This window comes from Pundamilia nyererei, unplaced genomic scaffold, assembly GCF_000239375.1.
Source record: "Pundamilia nyererei isolate P.nyererei 1_Seehausen unplaced genomic scaffold, PunNye1.0 scaffold00020, whole genome shotgun sequence".
Lineage (NCBI taxonomy): Eukaryota > Metazoa > Chordata > Actinopteri > Cichliformes > Cichlidae > Pundamilia > Pundamilia nyererei.
Window position 1 is genome coordinate 3,831,583 of NW_005187421.1, and position 25,789 is coordinate 3,857,371.

Here is a 25,789-nt window from a genome sequence, read left to right on the forward strand (position 1 = left end):
AAAAAACATGGATAACATCAACACAATTTCTCTTCACCTTCTGTGAATTTCAATTATATTTATTTTTCTCAGTTAGTCCAGCACATATAAAAAAGTAATTCTAAAAACTTGTAATTGATATCAAACATTTAAACAATAAATATCTAAACATATAAACTATATCATAAATACAGTTTGATAGCACAGTTAGACACTGTCTTTGTTAATATCAACCTGCCTTTTATATGAAGTTGACAAGAGAAAGTTACGACTTGTTAACTATACAATGGACTACTGCCAGAATGAAAAAAATGCCCATTTGCTAAAAAAATAAATAAATTAAAAAAAATAGAACACTTGTCTTTCAGTTCCTGCTACAAGCAGAGAATCTGTCCTTCATATAAACTAGGCACATCAAATAATATATGGTAATTAATTTGATATTTTCAGATGGTACAGTTGTTTTACAAAATAATTTATGTACTAAGGAAATTCATACACAGTATAAATGTCATTATTAAACTATTCTTTGAGAACTACAAAATGAATGAATAAATTAATTTTCCCTCTCACTGACTGAGGGTACGAAGTCCACAAGGTGGCAGCAGAGCAGCTTTCCTGATAGCTTGAGTGAGTTAACCACTTCAATATAAATAAATAATAAATAAGTTAAATATTTATCAGGCTGTAAGACGCAATCTTCGACGTGCTTGGCCCTTTACAAAGTAGTGTCTTCTCTAAAGTTGCTAATGGATCTTCAGCTCATCTCAGTTGATTCTGCTTAGACCCTAAAAGTGGATGAAAATAAATACTTAATTTGCTGTACAAGCATCAATACATTTATGATCATATTAAAGAGCATAGCCTTTTTATTTTAAGCTTACTGTAAAAACAAAATGGTCTAGTATTTTATGTATAGCTTTCTGAAATATATCTGAAATAGCCTTACCCTTTGAACCAGAGACTCCAGTCTGTTGAAAAACTCTGATGCTTTTTCCTTAGGATGTGAGTGGCAGGTTGAGCAGTTGGTCTAAAAAGAAACAAAGAAGAAAGGAGTTTACTTAAATGGTCGTTTACTACAAGAGTCTGTGTACAGACCGAAAAAACAATAGTCACAATCAAGAAAAAAAAGCAATGCTGACTAATTTTTACTTACCGTAGAAGTTTCTGTGTTACAAAAGTTCAGTCCACTGATCTGCAATGATTGAAAGAAATATGCCCGTTTTAGAAATGCAGTGTACTAAAATGTTGACATTAGTCTTTAGAATAGGACTTAAGGTATATTATTATGTGAGTCCCACCCCAAACAATGTACTTACAGTAAGGGTATGATTAAGACTCTTGTAAAGTTTTTTCTGATATTTTCCACTTATGCCAAAATGTTGAAGCAGAGTCTCCCGAAAGCAAGTTAAGGCTGTCAGACAACAGCAGTCCTGTTACGAAAAGAAAAAGAAATGATGGTGAATATGACATCATGATTATCCCAGCTTACACACACACATATATATATGTCAGGGTTCCGGTTGGTCTTTTTAAATACATTTGCTTTTTTAAATGAGATATATCACACGGAGCACCATACAAAGGGAACACAACAGCTTGATGCATGCACAGTTCTACTTCATTTACAGTTGGCTATGAAAATGAGTTTTCTTTGTTTCAATGTAAGGAAAAATATTGTTCCAAGAAAGCTATTGTTTGTAGTTTCATTTCATGACTTCATTGTAGTTGACTTTCCAATCTGATGCACACAAAAACATTTTTATATAAAATGAAACTGAACCAAACAGAGTTTCCACTATTTCAATGATAACTTTCTGTTAAGTGAAAGAGGGTTTTTTTTTTTTTTTTTTTGTATGAATTGTTTCCCTCCAAAAATCTGGATGAAAATGCTGATGGTACAATGCAATTTTTCCCATGTGAAACACTTGTTTCTGTTTAGATACTCATTTTCCAGTGTGGTGTGACACCCGTGAACTCAGCCAGCTTGGGTCAAAGTTTTTTTGAGTATTTTATATCTGCCTAGCGAATTAGCCGTAATTTGTTTTGCTGCATTTAAAAATCAGAAATTCTGCTACAGTTATTGTTAAATCTTATCATTATTGCTACGGTTTAGTGTTGTGATCTCATTTTGAAACCATAATCTTTGTTTTGCAAAGCAAGATGAGATGCTTGGCAATCCTCATCATTCGCGGTGTGAGATAAACTGTAATTTGCAAGATGTTAAACAGAATATTGACTCAAAAGTTTTCTAGCATTCTGTCAAATGCTCAGTTTGAGAGGTGGCGTGAGGAAGTGTAATGGTTTTGTCTGCTCTCTGCTTGATTACTCATCACATTTCACTCAAAGGAAGCTGTGAGAAAATGAAAAAAATCCACTGAGCACACTCTTGAGTTGACTCACTGAATGAAAATGAATAAGCCTGACAAGAAAGAAGGCTGATTAGAATTTACTAGTAATGCAGTACATCTTAATAAACATTTACAAGTCTAGTTATATAAAGGGTACATAATGAGACTATGTAGGATTTGACCACAAGAGCATTGCAAAACTTTACAAAATGTTTTTAGGTTTCATTGCTAAGATGTGCTATAGAGCCTTTAAAGTAAATATTGTCATTTCTATTTATAAATATTGAAATATATATGGCCTTTTGAGGATTTCACCTTAGTCAAATCAACTCAGAAAAACAAAAATGCATGGTTTCATAGTGCAAGGTTTTAATAAATATTCTGTATAATAGTCGTATTTTTGTTTCTAATTAAACTAAGAAATGTATAATGTAGTTTTAATCCTGTCTAACACTTAATTATGTGGATTTTATTTTTGCTAAATTAAATTTTAAATGCTTACATTTTACTTTGTAAACGTTTTATGACAGTTCCTCTGCTACTTAATATGACAATCATTTATTTTTAAGTATTGTGATCAAAGAGTAGATGCGAAATTTAAATCTGGACCTTTAGCCTTTAAGTTTCGAGTTTTACAGCTGCTTATCACCCTGCACATTTTGGTATTTCACACATCATTTGATGTACTCCTACAGTACCCGGCGCCTGACAAACTAACTACAGTAAGTGGGAGCATAACAACAATGAGTAAGCAACCACCAATATTTATCGTAGTGGTGACCATACGGTCTGCATTATTTTAGATTAAAGTAGTTTTGCTTACCTCAATATCCTTTGGTGGAGTATTCATCATGAGTTCTGTGTTCTGCAAAAGGAAGTCAAAAAAGATTGCATTAGGTAATGAAAGTTAGTTTGCTAGAAAGCAAGTTGTGAAATGCAGTTAAAGCAGTTAAAAAGTCGATGTAGATGAACTAACCGGAATGTCGTGTTTGAGCATTTTCAGCTCTCTAAGGACTTCTTGTAGTTTTTTGCGCTCCATTGGATATGATGCTTTGACCAAAGAGCAACAGTAGATTGTGAAAAGGCAAAAAACAATCAGCTTCATATTGTTAAGTGTCAGCAGCAGGCACCGATTCACCAAAAGACGCTTTACCCAAGTTTTACTGGAAATGCAGATACTTGTGTCGCTTACCTTTTTATACTTATCCCTGAGGACACAGGAAAACCACTTTTACAGAGTTGGAAAACTGCAGAAACTAGTGTGTGAGTAATGAAATTTTCTTTTCCACTGGCAGTCACCACTACGTGATCCGAAACTGGCGTCAAGCCGCGCGTGCGTGGGGCCTATAGATACTAGTGTGTGAATGTAAACTCGTTTGAGTGCACCCGACTCACCCGGAAACTAGAGGAACGGCGACGACACTTCCCATTTTCACTTTGAATCAGTGGAGCCACAGCTTGTACCGTGTCATAGGTATTCTTTGTAGGTGTGGTATTGACAACCTGAATGCATTCACTGCATTGTGGCCACCTACACGGACAAATATCTTCGGCAACAACAGGAAACCCTTTGTAAGAGTTAATGTTTTACCAAAGAGACATGAAAAAAAACCCAAAAAAACATCTGTGTGTGTGTGTGTGTGTATGTGTATATATGTTGTATTTTCATAGTGCATAAGGAAGTAAGCTAATATTGGAGTAACATTTGCTGAGTAGTTCTTTATGCTGCTGTTTCACTCTTTTGTCTCTTACACATTTCTTTGTCCACTTGCAAGATCAAGGAAACGTACAGCGGCTTAAGAGGGTCTGCTTATGAAATGCCTTGAAACAGTTGCATGTGTCATTATGGAGCGGGCTGACAGCGTCACGTCATTTCAAAAGGATGACACATGCTGTTACAGACTCACAGATTAATGATGGTCTGCAGGGGGGAAAAAAGAGGTTTTCTAAAGAAATGTTGTCATTATGTTGTAATTACATTGTAATTATTTGATAATCAACTATTTTTGTAGGTGAGGCGGTTAGGCATCTGGTCGTTCCTAGGTGTTCATTATTATCAGTAACTCTCAAGGCACATCCAAAACTGGTTGAAAAGATTGTGTCTGTTCTTTCTTCAAATAACTCAACAGCTTAGTTGCTGCCACTTTTGGTGAGCAACAGATCAACAGTTCAGTTTTATCCATATGTGTATATATAGTAAAATGCATATATAAAAAAAAAATATTACAACAGCTATGAGGAGTATAGGTAATTGCTATTGGATTGCCTGTCTTTTCTTTTGTGTTTTTGTTAGTTCAAATTAATATGTAAGAAAATTGCAATAAAAAATGAAGATTCTCCAAGGATAAGCAACACCACATATTACTTATATTTAGTTTTTTATTGTCACATGTGTAAAAACTGAATAGCTTGTAAAAGTGATTGAATAAACACTCGATTCTGGTTAACTTAAACAAGATGTTTATGAATGCTGAATTAAGGGTTAAAATTACTATTTTCTTTCACTTTCAGGTTTATTGTCTGTAGTTTAACTCGCACTGGCACAAAAGCACTTCTGTATATTGGGAATTTTTGTATGTTTTGCTTATGTCAAACACATTATGTCAGTCATCTGATGCATTGGTTCACCACAGTGAGAGAAAACAGCAGTCATATTTCTCACTTTTATTTGTAGAAGTTGCATAGGTCTGTATAACCTTCTACTTCAGAAAGATCGATAAAGCCCATGCTCAGCTTTGCTTGACTTGACTGTTGACTGTTTGTCAGGAATGATCATTGATTGCATTGTTTGTATGGTTGTGTTTGTGTTGTGCTGACATGATGTTAGACATGTCAATCATCATCACTGGGATGCAGTTTAAAAAATAAAAGCTTTACACACCTTTGGCTCTGTATCATTTCATGCTCTGTTGCCACTTTGACCACATTGTTTTGTCCATCACAGTCACAAACTTGGTATTAAAGTAACATTGTCACCATATTGGCTGCATGAAACAACATGCAACTTTCTATTAATATTGCATAATTAAGCACCCATGCTATTGGATTTTCATGGCACTGTCCTCATGAATTCTCCTTCATATTTTTAACTTTCTTTAATAATTTGGTCAAGAGAAAGAGTTTTCCTTTTTTGACTCCTGACACACTGTTTTTAATGAGAAAGGATGAGGAGATGTGAAATTTTGACAATCTGAATTATATCCCATATTATATCTCATTGTCTGTGAGTTCAATTGAATGTCAATGCCAAATGTACATAAAGTCTCCTTTATGCTTTCACTGAAATGGGACTTTTCATTGGGCAGTTTTAAAAGATAATGACTAAAATCTGCTTCTGAGGTCATTGTGTTTAAAAGACAAAGACATATAGTCGATGAGCTCAATTTTTATTACAATAGATTGGTTGTCATAATAATAATAATAATAAACAACAACAACAATCTTTAATCACAGTTATATTTTAGCCATAGGAAACCTTTTATGGAAATATCACTGAATATTTAATGATGGTCATCTACTCCACTTCACAACTTACACATTTTGGAATTTCAGATTGTATCATAGGTTAGTCAGTATGTCCATGTTCATGCTACCTCAGTCTTTCTGCCCCGTCAGTGGTAGTGCACAAGTTCTCTCCATACACACAATCTTTACAACAATCTACGGCAACCAGAAGAGAGGAAGTGAGAGTGAAAGAGAAAACCCCTCTCGTCTGTTTTCTCTCTTCGTCAGCGTAAGGGAACAGGTGGGTGGGGGCTCCGACTGGTCTAAGAGGTGCATCACCCTCAGCGTCTTATCAGGAGTACCTTCTGTAATGCGCACACAGAAAGGAAAAAGTGTCCTCAGGTAGATTCAAAATTCAAAAGAATTTCCTCGTCTGGCCACCACCAGAGAATCCCTCCTAACCCACCTGTGGTGTGCTGGTTTGTGCTTTTACGTCTAAAAGTCTTACAAAGCAGCGTTGTTGACATGAGGAATTCATAAAACCTTTCCTCCCCCATTATAGAGATTAGTGGAGGAGATAAGGGACAATGCCCTTATCATTAAAGAAATGCAGTGGAAATAAAGGTGCAAGATTGTTCAAGGTGTTACATAAGCATAAGGATGTATCATTTACATTTCATAGCTCTTAGCTTCTTTTTCCAGTTGCAGGTCCAACAACGGTCTTTGTGCATCATTTTCCCCATTTTTTTTGTCAAATAGCTTATTTAAGTTGTAAAAAAAAACTCCAAAATGTTTATTAATGATTAATTAATAAACCAGTAATAGGAAAATCCTCTCAAGAAGTGAAAATCTACCTCATTTTTACTTTACATTTTTACATTAATACTTTATCTGGATCAATGTCATACGTATTAATTGATTCACCAGTTTTCAATTCCAATCAGAAACAATCTTAAAAAAATACCTCTAAAAATTAAAAGTTGTGTTTAGTCATTCTGATTAAACGGACAGTCAGGGAGAAAAAAGCTGTTACATATTATTCATTACAAATATGAGTAAATTAAAGACGAACAGAAGAAATTACCCAGTGCAATTCTATTATTTTTGTATCTAATGCATGTAAAATGGTAAATGTGGTGATGTCGTCTAACAAAAATGAAGGCCCCAGTTTGAGACTGACTATCCCCCTGCAAGCTCACTTTAAACGGTTATTCTGGCAGTTAAGTCTGCTGGGCTAGAAGCCAGTTTTTTCAGTTTAACCAGGATATCCACGCAACAGATATCCTGTTCAACACTTCCTTTCTGCATACTGGTTAAAAGCTAATAGAAAACTAGTCAGACTACAGCCAGTGGTTTCAAATTATTGTTCCTTTTTTTGGTTCCCACATGCATCTATTACCTACATGGCCATTTGATCTCACACTACAAGTACACCACAAAACCTTGGATGACAAAAATATTGGCATTTGTGTATCGGTTGATAATGAAATTAAGACAACTTGTTTCCTGGTACAACGTACTTGTTATGCCCACTTGAACCAATAAAAGAGTAGCGTAGGGAATAGTCTGGGGAATTTACAGCTAATTAATGGTCATCGATTAAATGTAATTTTATTTATATAGCACCAAGTCACAATAGCAACTTTATATTGTAAGATAAGGACGCCACAGTAATACAGGGGGAAAAAAACCAACATTAAGACAACACACTATGAGCAAGCAATTGGCAAAAGTTGATGCATAACAATAGACATCTAGCTTTCAATCTGACCAGATTCTCACAAAATTGTATGTGTGAGGGAAACTTTGAAATTCTACTTTGTCTTCTGAGGCACCTCACCAATACAGCAGAGGCACTGCACTTAAATTTAAAGCATCACAAGAGTTAGTTGGATTAGTTGTACTGTAGTTACTCATTCAAACTGACATAAAACTAACATTAATTGATCTATGCGACTATGAAAAAAGGCCATCAATTAAAACTTCTCTTAAACGTAGTGGCTTAGTTGAAAGTGAAATGTTATCGTCAGATATCTAGAACTAACATCTCAAGCTTTTTCCAGGGAACTTTGCAAAACAATGCTCTACTGACACATGTTTTTTCAATGATGACTAACAGTCTTGGTCAGACGTGACATGCCACACTGAGAAATGTTCTTTGTGGTCAGCCAGAGTGTTAAACACAGTGACAAAAAAGTGCGGCTTGTTTCAAGTCGCGCTTTGTCTTCAACGACGTAGCCGAATGTCAACAAGAGCATACAGAGCAGCATACGTATTTACCTTGGTGCAGTAATCACATCTCACTAATGGATACAAAACTCTTAAAATTACATTAGTTTATTGTTATTAATATAACAATAGTTAGAATGTCTTGGTATCGATAGGTAAGTTGGATTAACGTCACTTTAGTGTAAACTGACATTGAGAACTTGAGATGTCACAGAATGAATAAATATTTTAATCTGTGTTACTTAGATGACATCATATTAGGAGACTGATTTAACAGTTGTATCTGCAATGCATTAGATGTGTGTACAAGTTATGCTTATGTGCCTTTTTCTTACTTTACACTGAAAATAAAGAATAAATAACATTTGTTGTATTTTTTTCTTTTACAGTTTATTGAAGTTGGTTAAGAGTAGACCCCCGTTCATTTTTCTAAATACCATTTTTGCCACGAGTTATCAGTGTGAGGTGACCTAAAACCAGATGTCAATCAAAAGTAAATGTTTGATTTTTTTTTGTCAACAAATGATTTGTCTATTTTTCTGCTACTGTATTTCATTATTACGTAGCTAGGCCACAGTTGTTGCTCATCAGTATCATAATTTGTTTTTGTTTTGACTTGATATTGCTTGCTCAAACCGTAAATGACAGCTTTGTTTTGTTTTTGTTTATTGCACGTGTACCTCTTCTTATGCATACAATAAATAAAATACGTGTCTAATACGTGCTCTTCTAATGTGAATTCATCTAATTATGGTTTCAGTATGGGTGGCATGGCCTAAAAACAAAATGTAAGATGTGTTCTTTGTCTCTTAGGGGGGTTTAAATGAAAGTTAAAAGGATCTTCATGAATTCACCATGTGTTTGCACTTCAAGCATTTGACACGGTGAGGCAGATTTATTTACTTCTTCTTGATAATGTAGTTGACTTCCTACTCCCACTTGCAGTAGTATGATTTCCTACACTGTGGTCTCCCCTTTGTGAACAGTTTGCATTGCCGTGGTGCGGAGAGAGTAGGCGCGAGGTTGAAAGTTTGCATGAAACACACGCATCTTGGCATTTTTTAAGTAAGTGTGTATGTATTTTAATTAAAATGCTGACTGAGAGAAACATGATGACTTTTTTTGTTTTAGATGCAAGGACAAATGAAGGAGATTATCAATGATTATGAAATGTGAGCATGCTCATTACCGTAAGTGTACAGGAAGATACAAAGCTGCCGTGGGTGGGGGATTGCCTCTTCTGGTCTTGTTCATTGCTATGACAAAAGGGATGACACAGCTTGTTTACAAGGCTTGTTTATATTGTTTATTGTTCAGAGTCATCATTAGTGCATTCAAAGATGATACCAGCTGCTATTTGTAATATCAAAATGTAGATTTCGGCTCCTGTTGACACTGTCATCGGGTAAATAAGCAATCACAGATGAAGTTTGATAAATGAAGCATAACGAAACAAGCTTACAAGGCCAGTGGGAAATCAGCAAGCCGGAATTTACCATCGGCAAGATGCTGATGAAATTAGCCTGCAGCGCATTAGAGTTCAGTATGGTAACCCACAAAGTTGATTGGAAGTTTTCTCGTATAAAATGTGAGGAATTTCATATATTGATTCCAGTAGACAGGAAAGCTAAACTATTTTTCTTTTTTCCTTCTGAGTGTGACCAGATCGCACAAAAAGTGCTCATTACAGTGACTTATTTGATAATCTCATAAAAGCTTTAAAATAAAAAACTGCATAACGAGCTGTTTTTTAATTATCTTGTGACAGCAGTTTCTGTTATCAAAACCAGAATGAAGAGTTTAACTTTGGTTTCTTTGGCCTACACATAAAGAGAGTCTCTTACGCATAGCCGGCTAATGTTGTAGGAGTTTGGTCAGCAGCTGCAAAGTAGGTTCCCACACTTTATCAGCTTGAAATAGCCTAGGAATAACTTGCCTGATGGTAAATACTAGTTAAGAACACACAATAAACAGGTATAAACAAGCTGAAAGTGCACATTAAATGCTAAAAATTGTGACAGCATCGTTGGAGACACAAAATATTCACATGTTCATCGAGCATTTTAGAACTAAAGTATTTGACATCTTTATGATTCAAACAGTTCAACTTTAGAAATATTTTCCTTGCATTTCCACTCCCGTGTACCAATTTTTTAATTAAAAAAAATAAAAATATTAATGTTTTCTGTGTGAAATCTGCAATTTTCACACTTTGCAAAGTCATCCCAATGGTTGGCCCAACCCTGCTTATTATTTTATGAAAATAAACAATTCTGCACAGTCATTTACTCAGAAAAGGATGGAAAGTGGGTTATTAAAAATGTTTTGTTTTCACAAACCTGCATAAATCGGGTCACCGTGACTGATCTGACAAAAGACATATAGGAAAACTAATGAAAAGGAGCCAACGTGACCTATTTTTTTGTTATTTTGTGGAAAGAAGCAGTATTTAACCAAAGAACTAGAACTAAATTCTGAAACCATGTTCTTTGCTGCTGGCACAGTGGGGATGCAAGACAATGCCGTTTACCAAACCTGCTTGTGCGTGCCATTTGTCAACCAAGGTTTTCTCTTCTACAGTAGAACACACCTGACCTACTCATATGTTCAAAGGTAAGTGGTTAAGGGGTGGCAACGCATCTCCACACAAACCCCGAGCATTAAAATGCAGGGCATGTGTGGGAGTCAGGTGTGCAATCTTAAGATCTGAACTATAGGTTTTCTCTGTTGCAACATCTTGAAGGTCATCATAGCCTTTACATTGATTTCTATGCAAGTTTTCTTCTTAACTGTACTTGACTAAATACAAATAGGACTAAATAGTACCTTAAATAATACAAGAACTACAATGTGTCTCCACTGTACAAAATACTGATTAACTGAAAACTGACATTGCTCTTTTTAAGGGTAATTTTATAACTAATACCACATCACCATAGCAGTAGATTGTAAATAATAGAATGTCTAATATTGCAAAAACTAAACATATCTTTAGATAAATAGCTGAAGCTTTAAAAAGCCAACATACCACTGCTGCAGTCACCCGTCAGTTCTTCTAAGCACAATGACAGTTATTACTTTGTCTTGAGTTTATCTTACTCAAAGGGGGCTTGCGAGACAGCTTTCCTACATAATGGTGACACATTCTTGACCTTTAAGAGTTAATGCGATTGACTTTTACCAGCAACGACCAGACTTAAAAGGTTTAGCTGTTTTGGAAATTGATCATTTGAAGGGAAGAGAAAAACAACAAGCGGAGCAGTGGGAGTACAGAACAGGCCATGAGCTGTGAATACTGTTTAACCACAACAGTAGGGGAATAACACTCAGCTGAGGGGCCGTGAAGATATTAAGGCCTTGAAACTGACACTGTTGCAAAACATCAAACTCCAATTGGAAAGTTTTGTTCTAAAATCAAACATCCACTGTCTGAACACCTACACTTCCAAACTAGGTTGCTCCCTGCAGGTAAAGTACCCTCTTTCTTTTATGCCGTTATTAAAGTGATGAGTCTAACTGCTGGAAGAAATTTAAAATAACCTTTAAACTCAACTCTAAATATGACACAAAAACCTTTTATGCTGGCGGAGAGCAGTATACGGTTTTTATAAAAGTAGACACCCCACCTCCCATATACATTTAGAGAATGCTTCAAAACAGCAGCCTAAATGTCGATACTTGTGCCTGGACACGTATGAAAATGGCTACCAGGTGACGAGACGTGCCCCCAGAATGACGTTTGGTGTTCACTTGTAGTTTCCTAATAAAACTGTTGAGCAAACAAAGCAAGACGAGGGTGTTTGAGGCCACGTTATCCTTTTGGATATCCGTTTTTCCTTTCTTTTCCTGAAAAACAGCTTTCAAATTATTATATTCTTCAAGGAGGGAGAATAGACGTTGTCTGCTGGAGTAAAGACAGCTCATGTTGTTTTTCAGGTGGTCAAGTCTTCATTTGCACAGATTTCATAGCTACTCCACAACTAAACAGATAAATTTAATTTCAAGTCTTTTGTCATCTCTTCCTTCTCTCACCCCAACTGGTCATGGCTGCCCCTCCCTGAGCCTGGTTCTGCCCGAGGCTTCTTCCTGTTAAAAGGGAGTTTTTCCTTGGGAGTCATGTGATTGGTGGAGTTTCTCTATATTATTGTAGGGTCTTTGCCTTACAATTGAAAGCTCTTTGAAATCAAATCACTGTTCTTGTGATTTGACGCTTTAAAATTAAAACTGAATTGACTTGACAGCCATTGTAAAGTCTGTCTTTGTAAAGCTTTCTAAACTCTTAATGTTATTGCATTGTATAAAGAGGAAGGTACTCTGTAGCCTTTAAGGATTCCTGGTCTCAATCTCCTTGTTGTCTTGGGCCTTTCTGTCTGGAGTTTGTGAATGCACAGATTTTATCCCCAAGTCCAAAAACATGCGTGCTAGGGTAACTGGTGACCCTAAATCATGTGTAGGTGTTAGGCAGATGAAGCGCTGTATGTATGTATGGTTAAGTGCTGTTTTTACTTTCAATTGCTTTAAATCGTCATTAAGACTAGAAAACATGTGAATGCCAGTCCACTAATCATGGAACCAAAGAGCAGTCTTCTACTGTTTGTGTAAACACAAAGCAAGTTCTGGTACTGTTTTCAGCTCTCACCTGGTGTGTGGTGTGCTTTGAACTCCAAGAAGGTGGATGGATTTGAGTCAGAGAGGGTTACATATAATGAGCCTTTGAAATACTGGCCTTTTGATTTGGCTCATCTGTATCAATTCCAAGTTTCACATCAAGACCTAAACAAAATGAAAGAAATCCATAAAAAAATCCCATATTCTGGCATTTTAAGCTGCTCCAAAACAAATATAAAAATATCTCTGTTAAACATCGGACTTGCTTGTAAATGTATCTCAATAGAAGTTCTTTTTTAACATGCATCTTAACCTCCTAAGACCCGAACTCTTCCACAGTATACATTTTTAATTTCTCTTTGACATTTGGGCATATTGGGGCCTGATGAATGTAAAAACAAAGAATTACCAGATTTTTTTTTTACCGTATTTTTGTTTTTAAGAAGAATGAGAGCCACGTATGAGGATACTCGTTTAAAATTTTGATAGAACAGTAGCAGTATAATGTCCTCGTAAGTGGATATCAGGCTATGTAGGGCAAAATTGAGTATTTTGGTCCATATATGTGATGTCCACATATGTGGACGCCAGGTCCTAGGAGGTTAATGTTAATAACTGTTTAAATCTTCAGAACGTAGCTGTCAAAATTTCTTCGTATGTGTTTTCGCTTTTTGTGCATTGAAAACTCTTATTGCGTGGAATATTTTTCAAAAAATGGATATCTCATCTTGGGAGAAACCTTTTCATATTTTCCACCCCGATGTTCCTTCGCCGTCTAGAACAGGTTATCACAACTTTCACAATCACTGGCAAGCATCCTCAAAATAATACACAGCCGTCTGATGGTTCGGAAAAATACGTCACTACAGTATCCTGTTTATTTTAACAAGGTTCGGTGTTTTGGCCAAAACCAGACTTCCGCCGTATATGACAATTAATCAGGGGGAGAATCTTTCCTATAAGATGATCAAATCTGTAGGCAGGACAGCACTCTGCTGCATGTTTTCTACAAATTAACTTTATTCTGTAACTCGAAGCAAGAAGTGAGAGTGACTTTTACTGAGTTACTCATCTCAAGTTCACGCTTGTCATTTCTGTCTACAGTAAAATAATTCAGGTTAGTCAACATCAACTTAGTCATATGACTTTCACTGTCTGAAACATTATTGGCATGTTGTGCTTTGCAGGATGCACTGCAGCTTATTACTGCACTGTATCGAAATCACCTTCAGTGAGATTTTCAAAACCATCGCTCTTCTATTTCTGCAGATTAGCAGCCTTGAGTCTGAAAACATAACTATAACCAGGAGATGCATTGTACATGCACCTCAAAAAATTAGAAAACTGCGAAAAAGCTCAATATTTTCCATCAGATATTAATGGAAGTTAAAAAATCTTTACATATTTTAGACTCTAGACTCTTTTTCTGTTGTAATATTGACAGACATGACATGTTGCTCAAAAAAACGTTTGAGTAAATTTCTACAAATCAAATTCAGTACATGCAAAACTATGTGGAAGATTGCTAATTTGGCATTTGTCCAGTTGTCATCATCACCTTCCACAAAGACGGTAAGCAAGAAAATGCCATTGCAGTTTGCAGAGTGCTGTTGAAACACATTAATGGAAAGTTGGCTGGAATGGAAAAGTGTGGTAATAAAAAGTGCACAAACAACAAGAATGCCTGCAGTCTTTGCAGGACTGTTATTAAACGCTGATTAACCCTTGGAGGGTCCTTAAAAAGACATCCACCTTTAGGCCTAAGGACAATAAATGTCCTTAAGACCCTCCAAGGGATAAAAACTTGGAAGCGCTTCGCAAGGAGCGGACTGAAGCTGGTGGCAGTACATCAACAGCCACGATGCACAAATATTTTGAGCAAAGGGGCTGCAGTCCTGATATCACAGCCACTCCTGAACCAGCAGCAGAACTGTAATACCTGTGCTGAGGAGAGAGAGAACTGGGCTGTTGCTCAGTGGTCCAAAGTCCCCATTTCACATCAATTTTTGCATTTGGAAGCCAGAGTGTCAAAGATGACTGGAGAGGGACAGAAACCACATTGTCGTTGCCTATTGGTGGTGGTCAGAGGGCCCGGTGGCGCCAGTGTCCGGCAGCCTCGCCTCTGTCAGTGCGCAGGGTGGCTGTGGCTACAATGTAGCTGCCATCACCAGTATGTGAATGTGTGTGTGAATGGGTGGATTACTGAACGTGTAAAGCGCTTTGGGGTCCTTAGAGACTAAGTAAAGCGCTATGCAAATACAGGCCATTTACCATTTTACCATTTACCAGGTCTTAAATCTTCCAGGAGATTTTAAAGATGCTTCCATTTCCCAATTAGCTTTAAGGGAACACAGACTTCCTTTTGTAGTAGGACCTGCCCACAAGGCCACAATTACTAGCAAATGGTTGCTGACCATGTTAGTATTGTATCTGATTGGCCAGTAAACCTGTGTTATCCATTCCATTTGGATAGATAAATGCCTGATCCAAAAATGAGAAGAGCACAAGGCCTTTATCAAAGCAGCTTGGATTGGTTGCCTCCATGCCTCACTGCACTGATGCAGGAACTCAATGTAAAGAAGTCCCAGTTAACTGCTTAGTGTATTTCACCTACACATAATAAAATTATGTTCATCTTTTAGAACACAATTACCACAAAAAAACAACCCTTTTTCACAATATTCTGATTCTTTAACCTGTACTAGGTGTATCCTAAATCACACTTGCACATGATTTGTATAATTCATATTTTTGTATTACCAGCCAAACTCTATGTTTTTGTAGAAAAAGACAACTCAATGAGTCTTATGTTTAAATAAAGGCTTTCATAATGACAATGTAACAGACAAATCATCTCTGATGAAATAGATTTATTGGTTTTGCAATTTTATAAAAGCGTGTGCAAAGATACAACATATTAAAATATTTCCATACAAACAAAACTAATGTTCCAAAAAAAGTTACAATACAAAGGTTCTAAGACACTGAGGTTTAATAAAGATTGGTCTTCTTCATTATCCGCAGGAACTCCTGCTCGTTGACCTCACCGTCCCCGTCTCGGTCTGCCTCGTCAATCATTTCCTGAAAGGATAATAAATGTGATGTAGCAAAGGGAAGGAAGTGAGAGCATCAAACTGGAACAATTCTCACACTGACTTCAGGTAACTTTGTGTTTCATGCATGGCATTTGACTGCAAAGGTTACCCAGGAAAACCCCACCTAAAATAATACAGTTACTACTATTTTACTGTGACATGTAAGAACATACCAACATTAGAGGAACTGGGAGATATGAGAAGAGAGACAATACGTTTGGTACTTATATAGAAATGTATTTATAGTGGTTCCTCTAAGTATGTATTGTTCTTTAAATAAAAAATTCTTGGCTTCTGGACATGTGGTATTACTTTACGGTTTGTGACACTTATACAATTTACTGTAGTAGAGGTACTACAATATTTTAAATATGAGGTAGCGAATTTAAAATCAGTCAAACCAGCAAAAGGATCCCACCTGACCCCTTCAGAATGAGCAACTTTTTTGTACTTTAGTATATTTAACAAAGCCAGCTGGGGTGGCTGTAGCTCAGGAGGTGCAGCAGGTCATCCACTAACTGGAAGGTTGGTGGTTTAGTCTGCATGCCAAAGTATCCTTGTGCAAGATAATGAACAACAAGTTGCTCTCTGATGTGCTCATTGGAGTACGACTGTATGTGGATGTTAGACAGAAAGAACTTGTGTGTAGGAAAAAAGAGCTTGTATAAGTGTGTGTTTGAATGAGGCATATAAAGTAGAGTAGAAAAGCGATGCACCGGTTCATTTACATATAAAATTGTTAATCTTTACACTATGAATAGTTACTGCAGAGTGACTTGCAGGCTCTCAAAGTACTGAGCAGCAAAGCAGTACGAAAAACTTTGTTCTTATTAATTCATTTCATTTTTCCCAGCATTACTGAGCCCTTATCAGTTTTTATGTAAAGGAGAAAACCATATTGTATTTTTCAGAACTGAAAAACGCTCTGTTAAAAATTAAATCAGTTTACACCCACTACAAATATCACAATCTAAATTCAAAATCTTGTTTTGGTTCAAGATGGGGTTTTTTTTCTCAAAACCCAACTTTTTGAACATCATTACCTCAGGAATCATTTTCAATAACCTGATAATACAAAATGCAATTTTTAAATGATTATATGTTTTTAATTTAATTAAGGGAAAAAAGCTATCTAAATTTACCCGCCAGTTTGTGAAAAAGTATACCCGATAACTGGTCCTACCACCCTTGGCAGTAGAAATTGCAATCAAGCATTCGAAATAACTAGACAATCAGCCTTTCACATCACTGTGGAGGAAGTCTGTCCTACCGTTCTTTTCAAAACTGTTTTAATTCAGCCATATGAACAGCCTGTTTAAGGTCATGCCAAAGCACCTTAATCAGTCGTGACTTGTGTTTTCTTTGTTGTTGTTTTTTAAGCCAATCAGAGGTGAACTTGCTGGTGTGTTTCAGATCATTGTCCTGCTGAATAACTTGAGTGTGCATACAGCCAGTTCCTGGCATGAACTGATGGTCAGGCATTCTCCTTTAGGATTTTCAGGTAGAGAGCAGAACTCAAAGTTTCGTCAATTAAGTCAAGTTGACCAAAGCAGGCCCAGATGTTGCTACGATGTACTTTTTATAAAATGCTGTTTGTTTTATTGTAGATGTAGCGAGATTCAAGTCTTCCCAAAAAGTTCAACTTTTTGTGTCGTCAAGGTCTTGGAGATCAACAAGACATTTTTGCAATTGTGAGAATAACCTTTATGTTCTTTTTGGTTAGAACTCACTCTTGGAACTTTCTTTAGATGTTGTGCTCGGTTCTTTGTGACCTTCTGGATGAGTCATCAATTCATGATTTAAAAAGGGGAGGGGGGATTACTTCTTCACACAGGGTCAGGTAGGGGCAAAACTGTAAGTACTCCAAAGTAATGAAGAATTTCTATACCTGCAGCTCTACATCTGTGAGGTTTTCACCCAGCTCCTTGGCAACTCTCTTGAGATTTTTGAATGAGATTTTTCCCGTGCAGTCATCATCAAAGAGTCGGAAAGCCTTCAGTATTTCTTCTTTTGTGTCTTTTTCACTCTGTTCTCATCAAAAATGAATACATATATATATATATATATATATATTACAAATTAAAAACATGCAAAATGTTCTTTTTTAAATTTTGCTCCAAATGCAGTCCAATATGAACATAATTTGCAGAATGTGTGTAGGAAATGAAGTGAAGCACATTTTACAAAGCACAAACATAAAGAGTGTGCATGCAGTATATTTTATAACTCTTGAATGGAAATGTGTTTTGTAATGTAAAGAACAGGTGGCCACACTAAATGTTATCTATAGTTTTTTCAGTCTGAAGACAACCTTTTTCTATGATCTACTGTTACTGTGCTATTTGTTTAGGACACAGGAAAGCCATAAAGGTGTTGGTGACTTTGCATGTACTTGCTCACTGTAGCAGGACCCATGCTAATCAGATGCCAATCAGGCACCTGATTGTCAACATCTGAGGTACCAGAAGCTCCAACAAGAGTCAAGAGCAGAACAAGCACTGGCAGAGATGATTTGGCAAGTTTTTCATGGGTCAACCCATAAATACACTAGCCTTACAAATGTGTCTGTGTGTGAGACAGGGAGGGGGAGAGAGAGAGAGAGATACTATATCTAGCAAATTCTTGCAATGTTTAGAATTGCTCCAAAACAACAGCTGTTGAAACAACACACAAATGCTTGATTTAGCCCCAACAGTTTTAAGGACAGTGCTATTTTCAGACAGTAAAACTTCCAACTTAACTGCAGAGAAGTTTTCTTGTTCCTTTCGGTAAAACACTCACCATTTTCAGTGTCATAATACTGAGAAAGTCACCAAAGTCAATCGTTCCAGAACCCTCTTTATCAATGTCTGCAATCATTTTCTTGATCTCTTCTTTCTTTGGTTCAAACCCCAGAGCTCTCATGGCAACCTGTGACACAGATAACAGTAAAGAAAACTGAAGCTGCTGCGGTGTTGTGACCGCGGTATGTTTTCCTTACTTAACTTTTATCACTACACATTTAACTAGAAAGCCAACCTTGAGCTCTTTCACGTCTATTGTTCCAGTTCCATCTGTGTCAAAGAGATCGAAAGCCTCTTTAATTTCTTGCTTTTGCTCCTCAGTCAGGTCGTGTTTTAAATCCGTCTTTTTCCTTTGGCTAGCCGAGGAAGTTGGTTTCCGGTAACTTGAAGCCTATGAAATACAATATTAATACATCACAAAAGCTACCTATTAAGTTACTAAGTTAACAGCAACGAGACTCGCGGTACATATCTTATTTTAGGTCATTATTGTGCTAACTAGCTTAAATGCTGTTCCGGGAGACCGAAGAGAATCAAGTTAAAACTAACGGCTTTTTATGGCAAATCTCACAGCTTCTTAAAATGGTCATTAAACATTCGTTTATAAAGTTACTTTACATAATTAAATAAATGCACACCATTTGAATAAATGATCCCGACGGGGAAACCTCTGTTTTGTTTGATGGTCTGATGTCAACAAATCAGGTAGCAACGACTGTGTAGTTTTTCTGTGAACAGACATCCGAGAGAGCCAATACAAATGATGAAAGCACGCTGACGAAACCTGATTAACCAATCACAAAAAATAGTAGGCGGGTTAAAACAGTTTCAGCCAATCATACGGACAGTTTGTTGTCGCCCAGCAACTAGGAAAGAAGACGCATGCGCAGTGTTTAATCGGTTGAGCTGGACCAGGCGTAATATAAATGCCTCGTATACTATTGAAATAAGGTAAAAGTATACTCATTGAGGATAGTAACAAGTTTGTATTACAGCGTCATTTTGCAGAGTCATTTCTGGGGGGGGGGTTCTGCTCTTGGATTAAGGTACAGACACGGGCAGTTTTGAAGTAAACTTGTCTCTGGTTTGTTAGCTTAGCTTGTAAGCTGACTTGTAAGATGCTGAGTGAAGTGCAGGCATTGACAAAACTCGCTGCTAGTGTTGGAGGAATAATTAATACCCGTCAGTTTTTCATGAGTAGCAATGTTTTACCTCTAAAAAATATGTGGGTTGCACCCATTATATCTGTCAAATGTCAATATGCTGATTGCCATCTGTCTGCAAATACGATTTTCCATTTCGTAGTGCTTGGCTGTTAACTGCTTAAATCTTAAAAGACACGTGATGAGGGGGTGAAAGGCCTATGAACCGTTTGGTTTCCCTGGACAAAAAAGGAAAAAAACAAAATATCAAACTTGCCAAGCTGCTATTTTAATTGCTGTTATCAGAGTAAAACGAGTTTTGTTTTTGTTTTGTTTTTTGTTTTAAAAAAAAGCCCACACTGACAGTGAAAACAGCTCAGTTGACAGTGATGACTCAGGTTAAGGCTTCTCTGCATAAAAATGATTGAAACCCTTAATTAACTAGATTAGAACTTTCTACAATATCTGTAAAGTTGAGACGTCATGCCATTAAACTAAGGAAAACAGTTGTTCCGGCTAGGTTAACCGGAGAGTTTACAATCAGTAAGCAATAGTACGGCTCCAAGCCGAGAAAGAGAATTACAGATGTGATGTTCACTTTGAACATGTTGATGGAGACATGTGGAGAAGGTCAAAACAGTTTCAGGCTGTCTTTGTAGCTCCAGAGAAAGCATACAATAGGCTGCCAAGAGAGGAATTGTGGTACTGCATGAGGGAGTGAGTAGTGTTAGAGAAGTATCTGAGGCTGGTGTAGGACATTTATGAGGATAGTGATGAAGTTTGAAGTAGGAGTGACAGATGGGTTTACAGTGGGGGTGGGATTACATCAGGGATCTGCTCTGAGCCCATTCTTGTTCACAGTGGTGATGAACAGGTTGATAGATTAGGTCAGGCAGGAAAAGAGGAAGACAACATATAGGTTCATGGATGTAGTGAAGGAGGAGATGCAGTGGGTTGGTGTGAGAGAGGTAGGGATAGGTAGAGATGGAGCCAGGTTATGTGCTATGGCGACCCCTGAAGGGAGCAGGCAAAAGAAGCAGTAGAAGATGGTCTATCATAAAAAAAAAAGAAACAGCATAAAAACAAACAGGGCCATTAAAAAAAGCTATTCCCGCAATCCCCCCTCCCCCGCGTCCTTTTAGTTTTTTACAAATCTTTTTTCATTTGAGGATTACAGTACCATACTTTATAATAAATTTGAATTTCCAGGAGGTGTGCTCTGTGTCAGATTGGTGACCTCTTCAGGGTGTACCTCACCTCTCACCCTATGGTAGCTGGGATCAGCTCTTGCCCTCTCGCGACTCAAATAAGGTTAAGCAGAAGAGAATGGATGGATAGAAAAGGAAATCTGAGGGCCTATACTTAGTTACTGTGCCTTGTGACTTATTACTTTAAAAACACAAATCATGTTTCCAAACTAAAGCAAATGTTTGTGAGGACTTTTTTTTTGTTTAGAAATGACCAAACTTAAAAATTTTCTTTTACAGTTCACGGTCCTCGAATGATGTTGGGAAGTACAATCATAAACCATCGGCAGCATATTGGACTGCAGAAACTGTTGGCGCTGGCAGGAATCTCACATTCCTCTTTGGGCCCTTGTATAAAGTACAAGTTTATCCAAGATGACAAGAGTGGGGAGTCTGCTCTTGTGTGCTCGTGTTTTCGCATTATTGAGACCATGGAGCTGACCTGTGCAGTGGGTCAGCTTGTTTATGAGACTATTCAAGCCCACCAGAAGGTCTACCATACAGGGTCGGGATGCCTGCTGTTCCTAGCGGGGGCCTGGAGCCGTGTTGCCCTGGACTGTCTTCAGAGAGGAATTTCAGTAGGGAACATAATCTCAGCAATGTCTGAAGGGATGGATGTATGTCTGGATGCTTGCAGGAAATGTGCCGTTTCAATTGATGGTCTGGGCGTGACATCGTTAGAGAGTTGTGCTGTGAAAGTGTCCAAGAAACCCATCAAATATTCATCGCCTGCATTGTGCAGCATGCAGGGAACAATAAAGTTTGACGTCAAGACTCTGACCGTCGGTGAACAGAGAAAAATAAAACTCAGCAGACATTTTTGTGAGATGAAGTCTGAAGATGTCTCCAAAGTATTGCTACAGTCTCCTCAGCCTAAGCTTCCTGACATTGTACACATTGCTGAGGGACTGAGTCATGGTTGTGATGATGCAATGAAACTTGTAGTCGAAGTTATTCGGATGCAGTCAAAAACTAGTCAAGAAGATGTGAGCTATCTCATGTTTGACATTACTAAAGTGGTGACTTGTATGCTCCCTGGTTTACCAGAGGATCAGGGGTGCGTTGTATTTGGCTGTGTTGTTCTTTTATCTGCTGAACAGGCTACAGTCGCTCATCACTTAAAAGAACAACAACTGAAGGTTGTTCTCATAAATGGAGATTTATCACATACTTACCGCCATCTTGGCTTTAACAGGCCGACAGGTATGCACCGTGTGAGGGATCATATAGATTTTTCGAGTTCAAGCAAAGAGGACGAATGGGTGGAACGGACTGTGACACATCTGTTGAACCTGGAAGTGAACCTGATACTAATCCATGGGCACGCTTGTGAAAAAGTGATTCAGCACTGTTTTAGGCATCGTATACTTGTAGTGGAAAATGTGAAGGCTTCTGTTTTGAAGACATTTGCCAGCTTGTCTGGAGTTGTTCCGGTAACCTTTGCTGCGCAACTGAGCAAGCAAAATGTTGGCACTGGGGCGAAGGTTGCAATATGGAAAGACCTCAGTAGCCACGAGAAGTACTCCCTGGCTGTGAATATCTCAACTGGCAGCAACAGCGGGCTAGTTACAGTAATCCTTACAAGCTCTATACATGGAAAGCTTCAGGCCCTGGAGGACCAGTTTTGGGCCTGTGCTTATCGCTTACACTATGCACTAAAAGACAGAGCTCTTCTACCAGGGGCGTGTGGGACAGAAATGCTTTGCATTCATCACCTACAAAAGCGAGTGGAGTATCATGTCATGTGTCACAGAGAAAAGAACGGTGAGAGAGGAACCAACCACTACAGGCGTGTAGTGTTGGACCTCATGGCAGATGGTTTAATAGATTACATATCCACTGTAATGGTTAACACTGGAAGAATTTCAAAAGTCAAAGCTAGAACTGAGGTGTGCCAACAACTGCAGGACTATCTAGGCAATGCTGCAAAGTCCCCACAACTTTTCTTAAACAGTGAAAATCAGGATAATGAAGTCTTCACAGCACCAAAACCCAATGAAGCACGAGCAGTGGAAATCTATGATAATCTGAGCGTGAAACAGGAAGCATGGAGGAAAGCCTTAGATCTTGTTTTCTTGGTTTTACAGACGGATGCAGAGATTATCACAGGCGTAGACCAAAAAACTGAGATTGCCGAGAACAGTCTCTTGCTGTTGTGATGTTCATGTAGAATATTCAGGCAAAAGATTTCACTCTACAAGACAAACTGTTTTTTTCTTCCTAAACAAAGTGATTTGTAAAATATGCTGTAAATAATACAGTGAAGGGCTTTTGAAAAATGTTATTACCTATTTTCTGCCACAAGGGGGAGACATCCTCTTTCTGAATGTCTTCAGAATTCTTTCTAAAACTTATATTAAAAAAATAATAAATAATAAAGTTATGTTGAATAACCAAGAAATGTAGTTTTTCTTATTTTTAATTAACTTGGCCTTGTGTCCTCTGTCATTATGATTCTCTATTCTCCCTGGAAATTCCCTTAAACATTACTTTTATTTTATAATAAAACAATCATGACTAACCTGATCTAGGTTATACATATCCTTGAACACATGTTGACTTCGCAAACATTTCAGGCCGGGAAAAATACTGCTACATATCCAAACCCACAATTAGATTTCCTGCTCGAGGGCTGATTTTTGTTGTGCTTCTTCGTCTTCGAACACTTGCTTAATGATATTTGCCTAAGCTTCATTAAGTGTCTCCAGTTTGGCTAGTACTGCTCACATTGAATGCTGACACTGCTTCTGTGCCAGGTGCGGCTCTTTTATGACTTTCTGTGTCATAATTGGCATGGTTGATGCAGAAGGAACACCTCCAGACAGAGTAAATGTTTTGGGTTAAGTCTTACTAGTGTCTGTGCTTTAAAATACATTTTCAGAGGTGATGTCAGTTATTCGAATCCTGGAAATCTTTCATTAACACTTTCCCTCCTACATAATCACCTAAAGGTCACATAAATATTTTGAAAGTCTGCAGTTTGGGCAGCTTTTAGAGTACTTATACATATATAGAAATTTGTAATAGGCTATTCATACAATACCTATATTAAGATAAGTAAAAATGATTACGACTTGGAAAATTCAAGAATTGCTCCCAATGCACTGTTCAATTTGGTTGGTGTCTTGAAAAATTTCCCTTTTTTGCATGTTGTGTTTTAGAGGTGACGGTTTCAATGACTTGCGTGGTCTTCCATTTCCTCTGAGGTCACAGAGAGCAAAGCTCATTACACCCTAAAAATAGTTCAGTGAAATAAAAGTGTTACAAAGGTTTTACGGTGGAGACGGAATAGTCTTGACTCAGACATCATTCAGTGTTGTTGCAGCATTGAGAGGGGAGGGCATGACATAACGTAACACACACAACACTGGGGAGGAAGGTTGGAACGCCAAAACTGGTGACACATCCGAGAGTTCAGGGTGAGTCCACCTCCTTTCTGTCTGCACGAATCACTTAACAAATTTATATAACGTAAAACTTAAAGGGCTCTCTGAGAGATGATTCAGATAGATGGAGTATTTATTCTGGGCAATGACAAGTAGGAAATGAAAAAACTTTAAATATAAAATTATGAGGAAAAAGGCCAGCTGAGGCATTTTTTAAATATAGTTGAACATTTTTTTAAAAAGTGTGTCACAAGTTTTCTCAGAAGAGTGGCTGGCATTTCTCTTAGAGATAGGGTGAGGAGTTCGGCCATCCTATTGTAAGCTGCTGATTACAGCCTCGCAACAAGCGTGCCAAATGAGCAATTCTTTAAGCCACTGAAGTAAATGAACTGAAGCTGAATGTTGATCATCTTGCTACAAACCTTCGCTCTGAGCATTCATGTGGATATTCTCTGGCATATATCATATTCTCATATCATATATCAGAGCTTCCCTCACCCTCAGTGGCAATGACAGCCCCTGACAGCAGCAGACTCCCTACAGCAGGATATAGTAGGATACTGAACTCTGCCACACCACAAAATTGTTCAAGAGCAGTTTGAAACATAAAAAAATAGCCCAACATGCTAATCCTGCCTATAGGCGCTGCAGATCCCATCTAATAAAGCTTCCATAGAATAAACTGGAAAAGCCTGATTCATGGAGGCCCCATGCCATAACCCACAATCCTGAAAGAACTGTAGCCAGTGTCCTGTGCCAAACCATGGATTATATGCCAGATACTACAAGACACCGCAGTGGTACTGTGTCCTTGCTATGATGGATGGGAGCTGTTTTGTGCCAACGTGATATCTGGCAGGTTTTTATTTTATGACTGATCAGTGTATCCATATGTCATCATTGTACCTCTCATATATTTACCTTTTCCCAGTGAAAAGATATTTAAATAAGTATTCAGGATTGTGACAAATGCTGATTTGAAAATTCCTATATGGGCAGCAATAGTTAAGGTAGAAGGTTGGTGGATCCCTGATATGGATCCCTGATGCCAAAGCATCCATGGGCAAGATGATAAAACCCGACTTGCATCTGTGTGTGTGTGAATGTTAGAAAACACACAGGTATAGATAAGGCATTATATAAGTACTAGTCAATTTACATCCTTACTAGTCCCCTGGCTGTGCTGTGTATGTAGAAATGTAAAAGTGTAAAGCCTGAAGACTGAGCTTATACTTGAGGTAAGGTGAGGTCAATGTTATAACTGTTATGTCATTACTTTATCTGTACAGTACTATGCAGGTATAAATGTGTATCACTAATAATATTTGGTAGATATTTTTTCACTGCATGTGTATATAATATGTGCATTTAGCCGATACTGTCGAACAAAAACTTTTTGTTAGCATGATGTCAACCAGGAGCACAGCTGACTTTCTACTGGTCCCACACAAGCTTCAGATGTGGTAACGTTTGCCCAGAAGCCCAGAACAGTAAGTGCCTATTTTGACAAATGCATGACCTCCTC

The 25,789-nt window shown here is 37.6% G+C and overlaps 3 protein-coding genes and 1 long non-coding RNA gene across 6 annotated transcripts; 1 reads left to right on the top strand and 3 right to left on the bottom strand.

Annotated features, from left to right (window-relative positions):
• Positions 1-215: 215 nt before the first annotated feature.
• il21 (interleukin 21) lies at positions 216-4,662 on the bottom strand. 3 transcript variants are annotated; one of them, XM_013909155.1, is made up of 6 exons: positions 3,307-4,662; positions 3,154-3,195; positions 1,299-1,412; positions 1,136-1,174; positions 929-1,009; positions 216-767 (listed from the first exon to the last, which is right to left on the bottom strand). In XM_013909155.1, exons 1-6 carry the CDS (start codon positions 3,433-3,435, stop codon positions 747-749), a joined length of 426 nt encoding a protein of 141 aa, XP_013764609.1. In that variant the 5' UTR covers positions 3,436-4,662; the 3' UTR covers positions 216-746. The 3 variants fall into 3 exon arrangements, with proteins under 3 accessions (XP_013764609.1, XP_013764610.1, XP_013764608.1); XM_013909156.1 differs by lacking the exon at positions 216-767 and having other exon boundaries at positions 859-1,009; positions 3,307-3,380; positions 3,726-4,662; XM_013909154.1 differs by lacking the exon at positions 216-767 and having other exon boundaries at positions 859-1,009.
• Positions 4,663-5,698: 1,036 nt separating this feature from the next.
• Positions 5,699-11,116, bottom strand: LOC102213623 (uncharacterized). The gene is made up of 3 exons (XR_311554.2): positions 11,032-11,116; positions 9,193-9,259; positions 5,699-6,139 (listed from the first exon to the last, which is right to left on the bottom strand). It is a non-coding gene; the product is annotated as an uncharacterized LOC102213623 (long non-coding RNA).
• A 4,350-nt stretch (positions 11,117-15,466) lies between these two features.
• cetn4 (centrin 4) lies at positions 15,467-19,338 on the bottom strand. The gene is made up of 5 exons (XM_005726553.2): positions 19,128-19,338; positions 18,725-18,880; positions 18,488-18,616; positions 17,595-17,732; positions 15,467-15,692 (listed from the first exon to the last, which is right to left on the bottom strand). Exons 1-5 carry the CDS (start codon positions 19,128-19,130, stop codon positions 15,603-15,605), a joined length of 516 nt encoding a protein of 171 aa, XP_005726610.1. The 5' UTR covers positions 19,131-19,338; the 3' UTR covers positions 15,467-15,602.
• Positions 19,339-21,123: 1,785 nt separating this feature from the next.
• Positions 21,124-23,268, top strand: bbs12 (Bardet-Biedl syndrome 12). Its single transcript, XM_005726552.1, has one exon. It carries the CDS (start codon positions 21,133-21,135, stop codon positions 23,035-23,037), a length of 1,905 nt encoding a protein of 634 aa, XP_005726609.1. The 5' UTR covers positions 21,124-21,132; the 3' UTR covers positions 23,038-23,268.
• The last annotated feature ends 2,521 nt before the right edge of the window (positions 23,269-25,789 follow it).